General features: G+C 54.8%; 1 protein-coding gene across 5 annotated transcripts in view; it reads left to right on the top strand.

Moving 5' to 3' along the window:
- Window positions 1-7,935, top strand: part of PAK4 (p21 protein (Cdc42/Rac)-activated kinase 4) — a 51,208-nt gene extending 43,273 nt beyond the window's left edge. For 4 of the 5 annotated variants that reach the window (XM_006774632.2, XM_006774630.2, XM_015571067.1 and 1 more), the window contains exons 4-10: window positions 1,391-1,852; window positions 2,062-2,499; window positions 3,102-3,235; window positions 3,461-3,587; window positions 4,830-4,955; window positions 6,321-6,455; window positions 6,936-7,935. In XM_006774632.2, coding sequence (XP_006774695.1) covers window positions 1,391-1,852; window positions 2,062-2,499; window positions 3,102-3,235; window positions 3,461-3,587; window positions 4,830-4,955; window positions 6,321-6,455; window positions 6,936-7,091 — 1,578 coding nt within the window. In that variant the 3' untranslated portion in view covers window positions 7,092-7,935. The remainder of the gene's footprint in view (window positions 1-1,390; window positions 1,853-2,061; window positions 2,500-3,101; window positions 3,236-3,460; window positions 3,588-4,829; window positions 4,956-6,320; window positions 6,456-6,935) is intronic. The other variant, XM_006774634.2, reaches the window with a different exon arrangement.
- The last annotated feature ends 6,783 nt before the right edge of the window (window positions 7,936-14,718 follow it).

Below are 14,718 nucleotides of genomic sequence, written 5' to 3'. Positions count from 1 at the left end.
TCAGCAAATGTTTATTGAGTGCCTTCTGCAGACCGACACTGCTCTAGGTGTTCAGATTTAGCAAGAGCAGAAACAGGAAGACCCAGTCGCTGCTCACACACACATTGCACTTGGGGAGCTATAGGTTTGTTTATATCCACTGGTTTTATGTACTTTATTTTTTTAATAAGTATATTTTATTGATTTCAGAAAGGAAGGGAGAGGGAGAGATAGAAACATCAATGATGAGAGAGAATCATTGATCGGCTGCCTCCTACACGCCCCCTACGGGGGATTGAGCTCACAACCTGGGCATGCGCCCTTAACCAGAATTGAACCTGGACCCTTCAGTTCGCAGGCCGATGCTCTATTTCCTGAGCCAACCCAGCTAGGGCTCCAGTGGTTTTAAGTGCTCTAAAGAAAAGGCAGGGAAGAGGGTCAGGGAGTGTTAGGGGCTGGCATTTTAGATGGCTGCTCAGCAAAAGCCTCCCTCTGAGAAGCTGAGTTTCCAGCAAAGACCTGAGGAGAGGAGGGAGGGAGCCATGGCATACTTGGGGGAAGATGTTCCAGGCAGAATGAACAGCCAGTGCAAAGGCCCTGAGGTAGGAGCTGCCTTTGTACTTGAGGAGCAGTGAGGCCCATGTGCCTGGAGCTAAGTGGGGGACAGGGAACCCTGGAGACTGTTTCTCAAAGAGGGAGCCAGGACCTGGATGAGGGTGGTGCCCATGGAGAGGGTGAGCACTGGGTGGATTTGGGACACACGCTCCACGCAGCCCCCATCGGCATTCTCATTGCCATCCCCGCTCCTGGAGTACTCTTGCCCTCTATGTTGGGCCCACTCCTTTCTGACTCTCCGTATACCCAACCCTTGGCTTCCGGGGGAACAGAGAATGTGTTTTGGGGTTAACAACACTGGCAGGCTGCAGGGGAGGAAGCACCAAGCTGTGCCCTGGCCCCAGCATCCTGTAATTTGCAGCTCTCCAAGGCTGATTATGGAGTGGCGTGGCCTCTGCCCTCCCCCTTCACCCACAGGGCAGGACCGCCCCCCCCCACTCCCCGCCACCTCCCCAAGCCAGGAGAGCAGGAGGCAGGAGGGTGCTTCAGCTAGCTTCCGGCTGGGGGTGGGGCTGCGGGTGGGGCGGAGGCAGCCTGACTGAGGGGAGGTTACTCCTTCAGCCCTCCCCCTGCAACTGACTTCTCTGTGTGGGGTGGGGGAAGGGTGCTGCGGGGCCTCCTGGTGCTGCCCCCATCTGCCCAGCCCCATCATCACCCATAGCATTTCTTCATTTGTCTCTGTCTTGTCTCTGTGTGTGTTGTATTATCCTGTCCTTGTGTGTTGGTTACATATCCTTTGTCCCCCTCCTACTTGCCCGGCCCCTCTCCCACCACTGCCCTGGATCCTGGACCCCAGACCATCGTGCGGGGCAGCAAAGGTGCCAAGGATGGGGCCCTCACGCTGCTACTGGATGAGTTTGAGAACATGTCAGTGACACGCTCCAATTCCCTGAGGAGAGACAGCCCGCCGCCGCCACCCACTCGTGCCCGCCAAGAAAATGGAATGCCCTCGGAGCAGGCTGCCATAGCCAGAGGGGGCCCAGAGAAGGCGGGCAGCCAAAGCCGGGTTGCTGGTCACCGTGAGGGGAGTGGCAGCAGTGGTGACAAGCGGCGGGTGGGGCCGGAGAAGAAGCCAAAGTCTTCCAGGGAGGGCTCAGGGGGGCCCCAGGAATCCTCCCGGGACAAGCGACCCCTCTCTGGGCCTGACGTCAGCACCCCCCAACCTGCTGGTGTGGCCAGTGGGACGAAAGTGGCTGCCGGCCGGCCCTTTAACACATACCCGCGGGCCGACACGGATCACCCATCCCGGGGTGCCCAGGTAACTGATCCCCCATCCTAAGACCCCGTACGTCTCCTTCCCTAAAGCTTTTCCTATCCCCACCCACCTACTCCAACTTGTGCCCAGCCCACTGTGCATCTCCATCCTGACCACCATGTGTCTGCCACAGCCGGGCCCCTGTCCTGCTCAGGAGAGCAGAGCTGGCCCCTGGCCCCTCCACTGACAGCCTCGTCTCCTTTCTGTTTCAGGGGGAGCCTCACAACATGGCCCCCAATGGGCCATCAGTGGGGGCCCTGGCTGTCCCCCAGTCCTCTTCCTCCCGGCCTCCCACGCGAGCTCGGGGCCCCCCCAGCCCTGGAGTGCTGGGTCCCCATGCCTCCGAGCCCCAGCTGGCCCCTCCAGCCCGAACCCTCGCTGCCCCTGCTGGCACCCCCGCCTCTGGACCTCCCGGCCCCCGCTCTCCACAGCGGGAACCCCAGCGTGTGTCCCATGAGCAGTTCCGGGCTGCTCTGCAGTTGGTGGTGGACCCTGGTGACCCCCGCTCCTACCTGGACAACTTCATCAAGATTGGCGAGGGCTCCACAGGCGTCGTGTGCATCGCCACTGTGCGCAGCTCAGGTCGTCTGGTGGCTGTCAAGAAGATGGACCTGCGCAAGCAGCAGCGGCGTGAGCTGCTCTTCAATGAGGTGGGCCTCCTGGCCTCCCTTCCTGCCCTCACCTTCCTCCCAGTGCTCCTCCACCTGATGGTGTTGAGGCCCGAAGGAGGTGGTCCCTCTGCCAGCAAGCTTGTTACAAAAGCAGAGGGCTCTGGGAGCAGCCTCTGGACTCTGATGCAGGGTCCATCAGCACTGTGCCCCACAGCCCCCTCCCCCCCCCATTACTATGAGCTTCGGTTGAATGTGGCCCTGAAAGCAGTGTGTTCCCACCTCCCTCATCCCCACCCCACCTTCCATTCTAACCTCGGCTCATACCTACTTGTCCTGATCTCCGCCATGTGCTCAGGCGCTCTCTTCCCACTTCCTCTCCCAACAGTGGTCTTCAGGGCCACTCAGAGACCAGCTCAGGACTGGTTACAGATTGGGATCAGATTGGCTTCAGGCCTAAGCTGCCTTTGTGGTCTGTGAACTTTGGGGAAGGCAGTCCAGGGCGATCCCGATGAGCAAGAGTGACAGGTGGAACTGGGCCTGCAGTGTGGCAGAACCCGAACCCTGGCCCGAGAGTGAGGTAGGAGGGCGGCTGACAGCTGGCGGCCCTCTCCCTACCACGCTGACCCGGCCTCCCTCGCCAGGTGGTGATCATGCGCGACTATCAGCACGAGAATGTGGTGGAGATGTACAACAGCTACCTGGTGGGCGATGAGCTCTGGGTGGTGATGGAGTTCCTGGAGGGAGGTGCCCTCACTGACATCGTCACCCACACCAGGTACTGCCAGGCAGCACAGCCCTGGCTGGCACCCAGCCCACTGTCTCCCCAAGCTCCCTAAGGTGGCGCTAGATTCCCCCCAGACCTTGTCTGTGCCAGGATGAAGTCCCCTCCAGATCCCTTGGGGTGGCGGAGCCAACAGGGCTATATCCCCCTCAGACACCCAGGGCTGGACTGGACCCCCCTTGGACCCCTTTGCCCCAGTTGCTTCCTCCTCCCACACAGGATGAACGAGGAGCAGATCGCCTCAGTGTGTCTCGCCGTGCTGCAGGCCTTGTCTGTGCTCCACGCCCAGGGCGTGATCCACCGAGACATCAAGAGTGACTCCATCCTGCTGACCCACGACGGCAGGGTGAGGATCCGGTGGCTTGGGCTTCCGCTGCCCCTCCCCAGCTCCCCTCTGCCATCAGGGCAGGCTCTGGCCCCCAGCGCCGCGTCTTGAGGAGCAGTCAGCTTGTTCCTTGGGCAGCGGTCCAGAGTCAGGTCATTGGTGGCCCAGGCTGGCGGGGCTCTGCCATCAGCACAGGACACTGGCACCTGCACTCCTGCCCTCTAGGCTCAGAAAAGGGAGAACACATTTGGGTGGCCACCACAGTTTGGCCATGTGCTTCTCCCACCCCTGAGACCAAGCACCTGAGTGGCCGTGGACCCATCCTGCCTCCCGTCTTCTGGACTGAATGAAGTTCTGGTCTATGGATGGGCCACAGAGTGCCCAGAACCTGCATGTACAGTCCGAGAGTGGACTCTCAGTGGGAGGGCCCCTTGACTATCACCCAATTCTTGGAGATTCGACCTCCCTCCCCCAGGAAAGTTAATCCAGACAACAGAAGCGGCAGTGTGGAGCTCTTTTCACTGGGCGGGCTCAGGGGGGCAGCTTCAATCTAGGGCTGTGGTCGGCCAACTGCGGCTCGAAAGCCACATGCGGCTCTTTGGCCCCTTGAGTTTGGCTCTTCCTAAGCCTTAGGAGTACCCTAATTACATTAATAACAATGTACCTACCTATATAGTTTAAGTTTTAAAAATTTGGCTCTCAAAAGAAATTTCAATCATTGACTGTTGATATTTGGCTCTGTTGACTAATGAGTTTGCCAACCACTGCTCTAGGGTCTGTGAACCCCTGAAGATGTCTACAGAAGTGTTTTAGGGACATGTGTAGCCACCTAAACTTGCACACACTCTGGGCAGGCTTTCTGGGGTTGTGACACACAGACATCCTCAAGAGTCTGGAAGGGGCCTGCGACTCAGAAGAGGTGTGCATCCTTGGTTCTGCGGGCCTGGCTGTCGCAGAGGCAGGCCCAGTGTCCTCACACTCCAGGGAAGCAGAGGCCCAGGCATGAGCTTTAGGATCCAGCTCTGGTCCCGGCCCCAGCCTCAGCCTGGGTACCCGTAGGACTCAGACCACTTCCCCTCACAGCCCCTGGGCAGACCCTGTCTGGAAGTCAGATGGTGTGATGTGGAGGCAGTAACACACCTAAGGGCTCCCTACCAGAGGTGGAGACCCAGCATGTCAGAGGCCAAGGAATTAATAGGGGGCTGCCTCTCTCACCCTCCCCATGCCAGCACCTCTGACCTTGCTGCCTGCCCCCTGCCCCAGGTAAAGCTGTCAGACTTCGGGTTCTGCGCCCAGGTGAGCAAGGAGGTGCCACGGAGGAAGTCATTGGTTGGCACACCCTACTGGATGGCCCCAGAGCTCATCTCCCGCCTTCCCTACGGACCAGAGGTACGCCAGAGGGAGCTGGTTGTACAGCTGTCAGCACCAGTTCGTGCTGTGAACAGCATGAGTGGCGGGGTTCAGAATAGCCAGAGTGATGGGGTGAAGTGGGTCTCAGTCTGGGGAATGGGTCTCCAGGGATGATTTTGGAAGAAGAGGTAGACATTCATTCCTTCATTCATTCATTCATGATTGGGTACTAGTTCTGAGCCAGGCCTAGTGCTTGGCAGTGAGAACAGAATGCTGAGCAGAAGTGGTCACGGCTTTGACTGACAGCTGGTGCAGAGGCCACAAAGTGGCTGGCTCCTGGCTGGTTGGCTTGAAGATGCTTTTGCAAGCATTTAAAAAAGATAAGTTTCTCATAGAAGTCCAAATTTCCATTCTCCATCTGAAAACCAAGAAGTTCGGTCACATGGACGCCAATTCCCACACGGCAACAATCGGCAGCACAGATAGGCTGCTCTGCTGTAGGAAGGGCAGCCCCTTCGTCTTGGTCGTAGCGCCCACCCATTCCTGTTAGGTACACTGACCTGCGTCACTGCCATCACCTGCCTGGCCCTGAGGCCTGTGAGCTGGTGCCCAAGGCCCTGAGATTCCTCCACAGTCAGCAAGACCTGACCCGTGCCTGGCCCTGGGACAGGCATCCTGGGAAGCACATCTTAGGGGCCTCAGGCTGGAGTGGGGTCACACTGGGAGGGGAGACTAGTATGAGATTCTGAGGGGACATCTCAGTCAGGACAGCCTGTGAGTGACAAACCCTGCTCAGATGGATTTAGCAAAACCTGAAGCTAAGGGTCCCCAAAATTGTGACAGGCTTCAGGCCTAGCCGTCCACATGCTCCCTCCCTTCAGGCCCTGATTTCCTCTGCAGTGTTCTCTCAGTCAGGTGCTCCCCTTGTGACAGCAGAGATGACCCTGACGACTGGGACATGTCTCCCTGCCCATGAATACCATAGGATATTTGGCTTATAGTCTCAGGGTCGACTCTGATTGGTTCAGCTTGTGTCATGTGCCCATTCCTGACCCAGTTACTGGTCCCAGCCAACCTGGTCATGCCCTTGCCTCCCCTTCCCCCTGCCTGTCCCTGGCTAGGTGTGAGGAAAGGTGGGGGGTCCACCAGAGGAAACTGGTTGTGCTTAGCAAAAAGAAGGGGGACAGGCTAGGTGGGCAGAACCCTCCAGGGGGTTCCCTGGGTGAAGAGTGCATGGGGTTGGCAGGCTCATGTCAGAGCAGGGGTTCTGGGTCTGAGGCTCAGGTTGCAGAGAGGCAAAGGTAGAACTGGGGGCCGTCCCTCCCCAGGATCCCCCCAAACCCTGGCCTCCCCGAAACCCTGGCCCACCCAGCACAAGCCCTGCTATCCCTTCCTCCGCTGCAGGTGGACATCTGGTCGCTGGGGGTGATGGTGATTGAGATGGTGGACGGGGAGCCCCCCTACTTCAATGAGCCACCCCTCAAAGCCATGAAGATGATTCGGGACAACCTGCCACCCCGACTAAAGAACCTGCACAAGGTGGGCCCTGCCGGCAGGCAGGTAGTGTGAGGAAGATACACAAGCCTGTAGGGTGGCTGGGTGCCACCCGGCCTCACACCCAAGCAGAGCGCTGGTGATTGGTGTGGACTGAACTGGGGCATTGATATCTCCTGGGATGGCATTTACTGGGTGCTAGACTCATTGCCCTCCTCATCCCACAAAGGTGCTCACACTGGCCTGACTGAAGGCACACAGCATGGTCAGGCCCCGGAGAGGGGCCTTCCAGGTAGAGCTATCTGGGGAGAAGGGGTGCCTCCAGGGCCCCACTGCTGCCAGCTCCTCACCAAACTTTGAAAATAGGGGGGAAATGAGTCCGTGGGGCCAAGCTCTAGACACAGGGCACCTCTTTCCTCCCGACCTGGACAGTAGATGTCGCCCATTGACAGAAGAGGCGACTGAGGCCCCAACAGCGAGTGAGCAGTGGAGCTGGCACTCAGACCTGCCCTGCCTCCCCCACAGGTGTCACCGTCCCTGAAGGGCTTCCTGGACCGCCTGCTGGTGCGTGACCCAGCACAGCGGGCCACGGCAGCCGAGCTGCTGAAGCACCCGTTCTTGGCCAAAGCGGGCCCGCCCGCCAGCATCGTGCCCCTCATGCGCCACAACCGCACCAGATGAGGCTTGGTGCCCTGTCCCTGAACCAAAGAGCCCCTTGGGTTACCCCTGCCTTGCCGAAGGCCACTAGGGGGCCGGCCCCTGCTCCTCCTGGCCTGGGAGACACTCCATGTGGCACTGCCTTTGTTACTGGGACAGTGTGTGGGACCCTACTACTGAACTCCAGTTTTGATTTTGTGACTCAAAATATGGGATTTGTGGGAGCAAGTGAGGCTCCCAGATCCCCCCTACAGGACAGGCCCTCCCTGTGTTTCCCTGTCCCCAGGAAGGACAGGCAGCTTCCCATCACTGGAACTCTGCAGTGGGGGCTGCTAGGGGTGGAAAGAACACTACGAAAGAGGCTTGTGTGCGAGTGTGTGTCTGTCTGTCTGTGTGTGTGTGTGTGTGTGTGTGTGTGTGTGTACGTGGGTGTGCACACAGTGGAAGGTCCAGCTCCTTTGTCCTCCAGACTGCGAGTGGGTGTCTCTGACCTTGCCTCACATACAACCCCCTCTCCCCCTGAGCCATGGTGGGGGTCGATCATGAATGTCTGAAGAGTGGCCTTCTCCCTTAGCCCTACATCTCCTTTCTGTGGTTGGATGGGGAGACAGGTCAGGGCTTCCCCGCACCCCCAGCCTCTGCAGAAAATGACTACTGCACCTGAACAGCCTCTTCTTTTCTAGAAGTCTATTTATATTGTCATTTTATAACACTCTAGCCCCTGCTCCCAGCCGGGGGCAGATGGTCCCTGTCCTGCGGGGGGCACCAGGGACGAACCACTGCTTGAAGAATCAGGTTCCTGTCCCCTTGGCGCAGCCCCACCTGCCCTCCCTCAAGTTAGTTTTACAATTAAAACATTTTCTTGATTTGTGTGTGTGTGTGTGTGTTTGTGGAGTATGTAGAGGCCCCTGCCTGCCACACTGTCCAGGCGGAGGGACTCTAGGGTCGGGAGTGGGCGGGCCTGGCCTACCCAGGATTCTAGCCCAACTTAGGGCAAGGGCTGTGCCTGTGGGTGAGTGGGGAGTCCCAGGTCAAAGGACAGCCAGTAAAGCTCCTGCTCACGGGCACATTGGCACTGCCCACCCCCTCTCTCCGAGCCGGGGAGGAGTCAGTTTACAAGTCCACGTGCCGTGATGACCACTGCACCAAGTCTGCAGTTTCTGACAACTTGTTTCAAAGGTTGTCTTGAACGTGTTCAGTGGGTAGGAATGAACCTGTGTTGAGTTGATGCTAGTAAATTGCTCAATGGACAGATGGGCTTTGGGGCTTGGCTAAGGTGGATGGACCAAGGCTGTCAGCTTCCCAGAGACTCCATCAGTCAAGCTCTTCCCACCAGGCTGACTCGGGCCTGGGCCTAACTCCCAACAGGGGTGAAGGAGTCCAGCTGTCATCGAGTGACAGTGCAGCGTTCTGGACACTGGGCTCTCCGGGCTTTGTGTGTCCCCCCAGCATGCCGAGAGGGGTTGGGCAGGAGCAGCCCTGGGGGCCGCTGGGGCCACAGGAGAGAGCCCCTCTCCATAGCCCTCCGGTATCATTGGCACCAGCAACCCCAGCCTGGTTTGTGGGTGGAAGTGTGTGGTGAGGATGGAGAGACTCCAGCTTGGTCCACACTACCACTCTCCTCCTCTATCACATGACTATCTCCAGACCACCCTTCTCCACTGGCCCCGACTTCCCCCAAGAATTGGGGTGCTGTTTCTGTGACAGCCTGGCCGAGTCCATGCATGGTCTAGATAAATAATCAGATTTAAACAGCCCAGCACGAGCAATAATTGCTGTATGTGAATGTGTCTGGAAAAAATATGCCAAAATTGGCATAAGGAGAAATAACCAAAAAGACCAAAATATCCCCCGACACACGATGCTTTGAGCTTGAATACCTGTACAAATGAGTTGTGCCAAGCTTTGAAGTATCAGGTAATTCCTACCTTGTACAAATTGTTCCAGAAAACAGGAAAAGAGGATAGCTGTCGGAGGCTATCTTTTAGCCTGGAATACCCATAATCCCCAAACAGATAAGGGTGATGAAGAATGAGCGTGGCAGCCACACTGGGCGCCGGGAGGTGCCACTGTTGGAGACGCCCACCGAGACTCAGCGATGACATTTGCCCCTCAGGTTGTGGAGGAAGAGCCCACGGCAACTCTGCTCTTACTGTGTCTTCAGTCACATAACTGCAGTTTTAAAGAATGGCTTTGGGGAGCCCTAGTCCAGCCCCCCTGCTTTCCCCCAGCTGCTGACGTCCATGCTGGAGGAGTTCCTACGGTATCAGTAAGAAACTCCTCTAGTTTCAAACAGGATTTAATACAGGGGGTCGGTTACCAAGGCATTGGGGAAGCTGGAGGAGCCACAGAGGGCCAGGAACCCAACCAGTAGTCATTAAAGGCAGGAGCCTCCACTGTGGGGCTAGAGGGACGAAGGGTCAGTGGCCCTACTTAAGTCCACTTGTGTCCCTGCTGCACTGAGCAGAATGGCTGTCCAGCTTCCCACCCTCTACTCCCATTGCAAGCCTCCTATGGGCAGGACCTTACTAATTCCAACTGGCAAGAGAGTCATACAGGCAGCTTTTCAGGCTTCCCGCCTCCGTGGAAAAGGAGGCACTCAAAGGGCAGGTGTGGCAGAGCAGCAGAGTCACCTGCTCCACTGGGATGTGGGACAGGGGTCTCACTCTGCCCAGATGTTACTGTGCAGACATGGTGCTCCACAGGAGTGTTAACTTAGCCACAGCAACGGTCCAGGAGAGGGAGTTAAGGACATGTGTAGGTCAGACTTCAGTCAGACCAGTGGTTCTCACAGTGTGGTTCTGGACTGGCAGCATCCCTGGGAACGTAATGGGAATGCAAGTTTCTGGGCCCCACTCACCCCATCACACCAAGTGGGACCTGGCTCTCTTTACTACACATAACAACCTGCCAGGGTATTCTGAGGCCCTCTCGAGTGTGAGAGCCACTGAGACCTATGATTGGCCGAGGACTGTGGGATTCAGCCCTGCCCAGTCAGCAGGATCCCAACCTCCTATCTCACGCTCCTCCATACTGGGACTGTGGCCTCTCCCCGTGGTCCAAGAGCACTGCCACCACCAGAGGGAGCCAGAAAGAGGGCACCTGCCTTTAATGATAGGACCCCTGTGGTCGCACCAAGGTCTCAGTGGCCAGAGCTTAGGTGACCACAGTCAGAGCAATGAGGTTAGGAAATGTAACCATTGTGTCTAGCTAAAAATTCTATTACTATAAAATTGTGCTCCTTTACCCCTGCTGATAGACTATAACGTTGATAGAGGAAAATATTTAATGGCCTAGAGGCAGAAAAGGATTTAATTTATTTTTATTTTTTAGAGAGGGAAGAGGAAGAGAGAGAGAAACATGGATGTGAGAGAGACATCAATCCATTGCCTGCCACTGTTGGTGCCCCAACTAGGGATCGAGCCCACAACCTGGGCATGTGCCATGACCGGGAAGTGCACAGGATGACATTCAAGCAGCTGAGTCACACCAGCCAGGACTTCTTCAATAAAACTTAAAGGGAACAAATTATGAAGAAAATAAATTTGGTTATATCAAAAATTTGTTCAAGGAAGGACATGAGCAAATATAATAGGTTCAGAATGGGGGGAAATATTTGCAAAGTATAACACCTTGTAAGATTTTTTTAACAAGAAAAAGAACAACCCTAGTAGCAAAATGGTCAAAGGCTATGAACAGGTAACTTACGGAAGAAAAACCCAAAGGCCAACAAGAGTGCACAGGTGCTCAAACTCATTAGTAATCATAGAAGGGCAGCTTCCATCACTAAGCTGACCCTTGAGCAACACGGGTTTGAACTGCATGGGTTCCCTTATATGTGGACTTTTTCTCATAAATACCTCTCCTGCTTTCGATCCCCCGTTGAGAGTCTGAGGATATGGAGAGCCAACCGTGCATTGAGCTAAGTCTTTTTACATAGGGAACTTGAGCATCTGTGGATTTTGATATTTTCTGGGGGTCCTGGAACTAATTCCCTATATATACCAAAGGGATAAGTTAAGTTTTGGGGAAGTCAGAAGTTATACATGGATTTTAAACTGCAGGAATAAGGGGGTTGACACCCCTAAGCCCCACATTGTTCAAGGGTTAACTGTATTGCACATTAGTATTTCCCAGTAATTCGGCTCCTGGCTGACTTACCAAAGAAATCTCACTTGGGACCCTGTAGGAGCCTGAGGGTGTTCACTGCGGCAGGACTGACGGGACGGGAGCTGGAGGCGGCCGGGGTGTCCACCCCAGTGAGTGAGTGAGACACCAAGGGGTGCAGCCGGTAGGACCATGTGTGCCCGCGGGGGGTAGGAGCCAAACCAGTTATGGCAAAGTAAAATTAAGAGCTATATTGCCAGACAAGGTGTATGAATTACAAATTGTGGACATAAAACAATCATTTTGCAAGACCAGAAAAGAGACTCATTTACATATTACAATGGCTCCCAGTGGGAAGCAAGGGAGGAGGATAAAGGTAAAGAATAAACAAGAGATTGGTCTTGGAGGTGTAAAGGCCTCGAAGGCCATGCTGAAGATCTGTTCTATAAGCAAGGGCAACCCCATTAGTGTGGATTGGGGCCCAGGTACTGGTATTTAAAATGGAAATTATCCAGATGATTCTAATACGCAGCCAGAATTCAGAATGCGAAGATGGCAGTTTGTCACTGTTGACCTCAAGCTTCATGCCTACCTCTTGCCAACACCTCACACCTTCTCAGGGAACATTTCACACCTTAGTCCATTTCACAGATGTGGAGACTGAGGTCCCCAGAAGGGAAGGGCCTCCCAGGGTGACAGGGCTTAGGAAGGCCAAACCTAAACTCTTTTTATTTATTTATTTTTAATACATATTTTTATTGATTTCAGAGAGGAAGGAAGAGGGAGAGAGATAGAAACATCAATGATGAGGGAGAATCATTGATTGGCTGCCTCCTGCAGGCCCCCCACTGGGGATCAATCCCACAACCCAGGCATGCGCCCTTGACTGGAATCAAACCTGCGACTCCTCAGTCTTCAGGCCGACACTCTGTCCACTGACCCAAACAGGTGAGGGCCACACATGCCTTTTTGAAGGGCTGTCACTACTCAGGCCACTGTGGCCTTCTGAGAGTTTGGCCCCACAATGCTAAATGTTCTGATTTTTCTCCAGAAATCCTCATGTTCATGGAAAAGCTCTTGAATCTTAAAGATAGGCAACTCACTCAAAACATTTAACAATATGCTACGGACCAAGCAAAATCAAGATCACAGCTAATATTCACCAAGATCTTACTATGCCCTGCCAAGGTAGCTTAGTTGGTTAGAGTGTCGTCCCCATACCCCAAAGTTGTGGGTTTCCCTCGTCAGGGCACATATGAGAAACAACCAATGAATCCATAAGTAAGTGGAACAACAAGTAAGTGCTTCTCTCTAAAATCAATAACTAAAGCCATGGCTGGCGTGGCTCGGTTGAGCGCCATCCCACGCACCAAAAGGTTTGATTCCCAGTCAGGGCACATGCCCAGGTTGCAGGTTCCAGCCCCGGTAGGGAACGTGCAGGAGACAGCCGATGGATGTTTCTCTCATTGATGTTTTTCTCTCCCTCTCCCATCTTCTCTCTCTCTAAAGTTAATAAAAACATATTTTAAAAAATGAAGAAATATCTTATTGAGCTCCTAATTGTTTGATCTCACTTAATCTTTAGTGAGTTGAATGCCACTCCCCTGCCCCCATTCCACCCCTCAGCCCCCCACCCCCGCACCCGCCACCGAAAGACATGTCCCTGCAGAACCTATTAATGTGCCCTTATTTGGAAAAAGGGTCTTTGTAGATGCAGTTAAGGATCTTGAGATGAGATCATTCTGGTTTTTCTGGGTGGGACCTAAATCCAGTGACATTTACACAGGAGAAGGCCGTGTGAAGAGGCGGAGAGTGGAGTGATGAGGCGCGAGCCACCCCACACCACCACCACCAGCTGCAGGGTGAGCATGGCCGTGCTGACACTGGTTTCAGGCTCTGGCCTCCAGAACTTGAGCAGAATACATTTTCTGCTATTTTCAGCACCCAAGTTTGTAGTAATTTCTTACGCAGCCACAGGAAACTAATACAACCCCCCTAGCAGCCCTCTCAGGAAGCACCTCCCTCACCCCATTTTACAGCTAGAAGACTGAGGACAGAGGCACGAAGCCACCAACCAGGTCACACAGCAAGAAAGGGGTAGAGGCTGAGTTTGAACACAGGCACTTAGCGTGGGAGTCCCTCCAGGAGACCATCACGCCACAGCCTCCCGAAGAATGGGGCAGGGACCCCTCCACTTCCAAGCCTGAGGAACCACATGTCAACCTCTGTCCTCCTGTGTGGTCAGTCAAATCAACCAGGGCCAGACCCCAAAAAGGGGACTCTGGAAGACAGATGGTTGCTCAAGGAGAAAGCCTGGGGCTGAGAGCTGTTTGGGCTGGGGGATGAGATGAGCAGCAAAGAGAGTCCTGGCTGCCAGTTTGGGGAGGTGGGGACAGCTCAGAGCCTTTTCCTGGAAGACTAGAGGCATCTATAGAAGTTTGGGGCCTCCTGGATTAAACAAAATTAAACTCCCTTTCTTCCTCCTTCTCTTCCCCATTCCTTTATCTCTCTCTTTCTCTCTCTCTCTCTCTCTCTCTCATTCTTATTTAGTATTTGAACAGGTAACCTTAGCACATGGCACAAAATTCCAAGGGGGAAATTGCAAAGTCCACCTCCTTCCCCATTGCAGCTTCTCGACCCCTCCCCAGAGGCAGCCACCGGTACAAGCATCTTGCATCTCCTTACAAAATACATTCGCGTACCAGGACACACCCACAGGCATATACAGACATGCGTCCCACTGTACATAACTCCGCAGTACACCTGTGCCTGGCTTTTTTTCTACCCAACATTGTATCTTGGTGGTTGGTCCTGGCTGTTACATAAGAAGCAACCTGCTAATGGAGCATGTGAAACATGATTTATTCATATCATGGTTTATTGAATGTCCCTGTTGATGGCCATTCAGGAAGCTGGCAGTGCTCCACTGTTCCCATCAATGCCACAGCAGAGATCTGCATGGATTCATGTGTGACACGGGGGCATATTTCTCAGTGTGCCATCCCTTGATTCCTCTCCAGCCGCTACAGGACTCCCACCTGCCCCTGTCCCAGGTAATGCTTCCTGGGCATGTCTGACCTCTGGATCCTTCCCTGGCTCTGGTCAACCCCACCCCAAGGATGTACGACTCTTTCTGTCTCTGCTTCAGCCTCTCTAGATCTCTCTACCTCTTCTCTCTTATTATCTTTGTCTCTCTCCCTCCCCCCTCCTTCCCTCCCTTTCTCTCTGTCCCTTCTTTTTTCTTCCTTCAATCCTCACTCATCCCTGCCTCTCTGCTGCCCCCTGCAGGGTGAAGCTGGCTCCCAGCACAACTGCTCCCCACCCCTGTGGTTTATATTAAAGGAGACAACACCCAACCCAGCCCACATTTCTCCAACCCTCAAGCCCCCTCCTGACCTGGCTGGGCTTTCCCATCCCCCACAGTCCGGGCTCCTCTAAGCCCCTGTGCCTGCTGTCCAAGACACCATTCCCCCATTCTCTCTGTGAGGGGGATTAGGCCTTGGGACAAACTGACACTCCTAGGGGTGACACTGGCTTTGAAGCA

The sequence above is a fragment of the Myotis davidii genome, unplaced genomic scaffold (genome assembly GCF_000327345.1).
Source record: "Myotis davidii unplaced genomic scaffold, ASM32734v1 scaffold1608, whole genome shotgun sequence".
Lineage (NCBI taxonomy): Eukaryota > Metazoa > Chordata > Mammalia > Chiroptera > Vespertilionidae > Myotis > Myotis davidii.
This window is presented reverse-complemented; position numbering and strand designations above follow the sequence as displayed.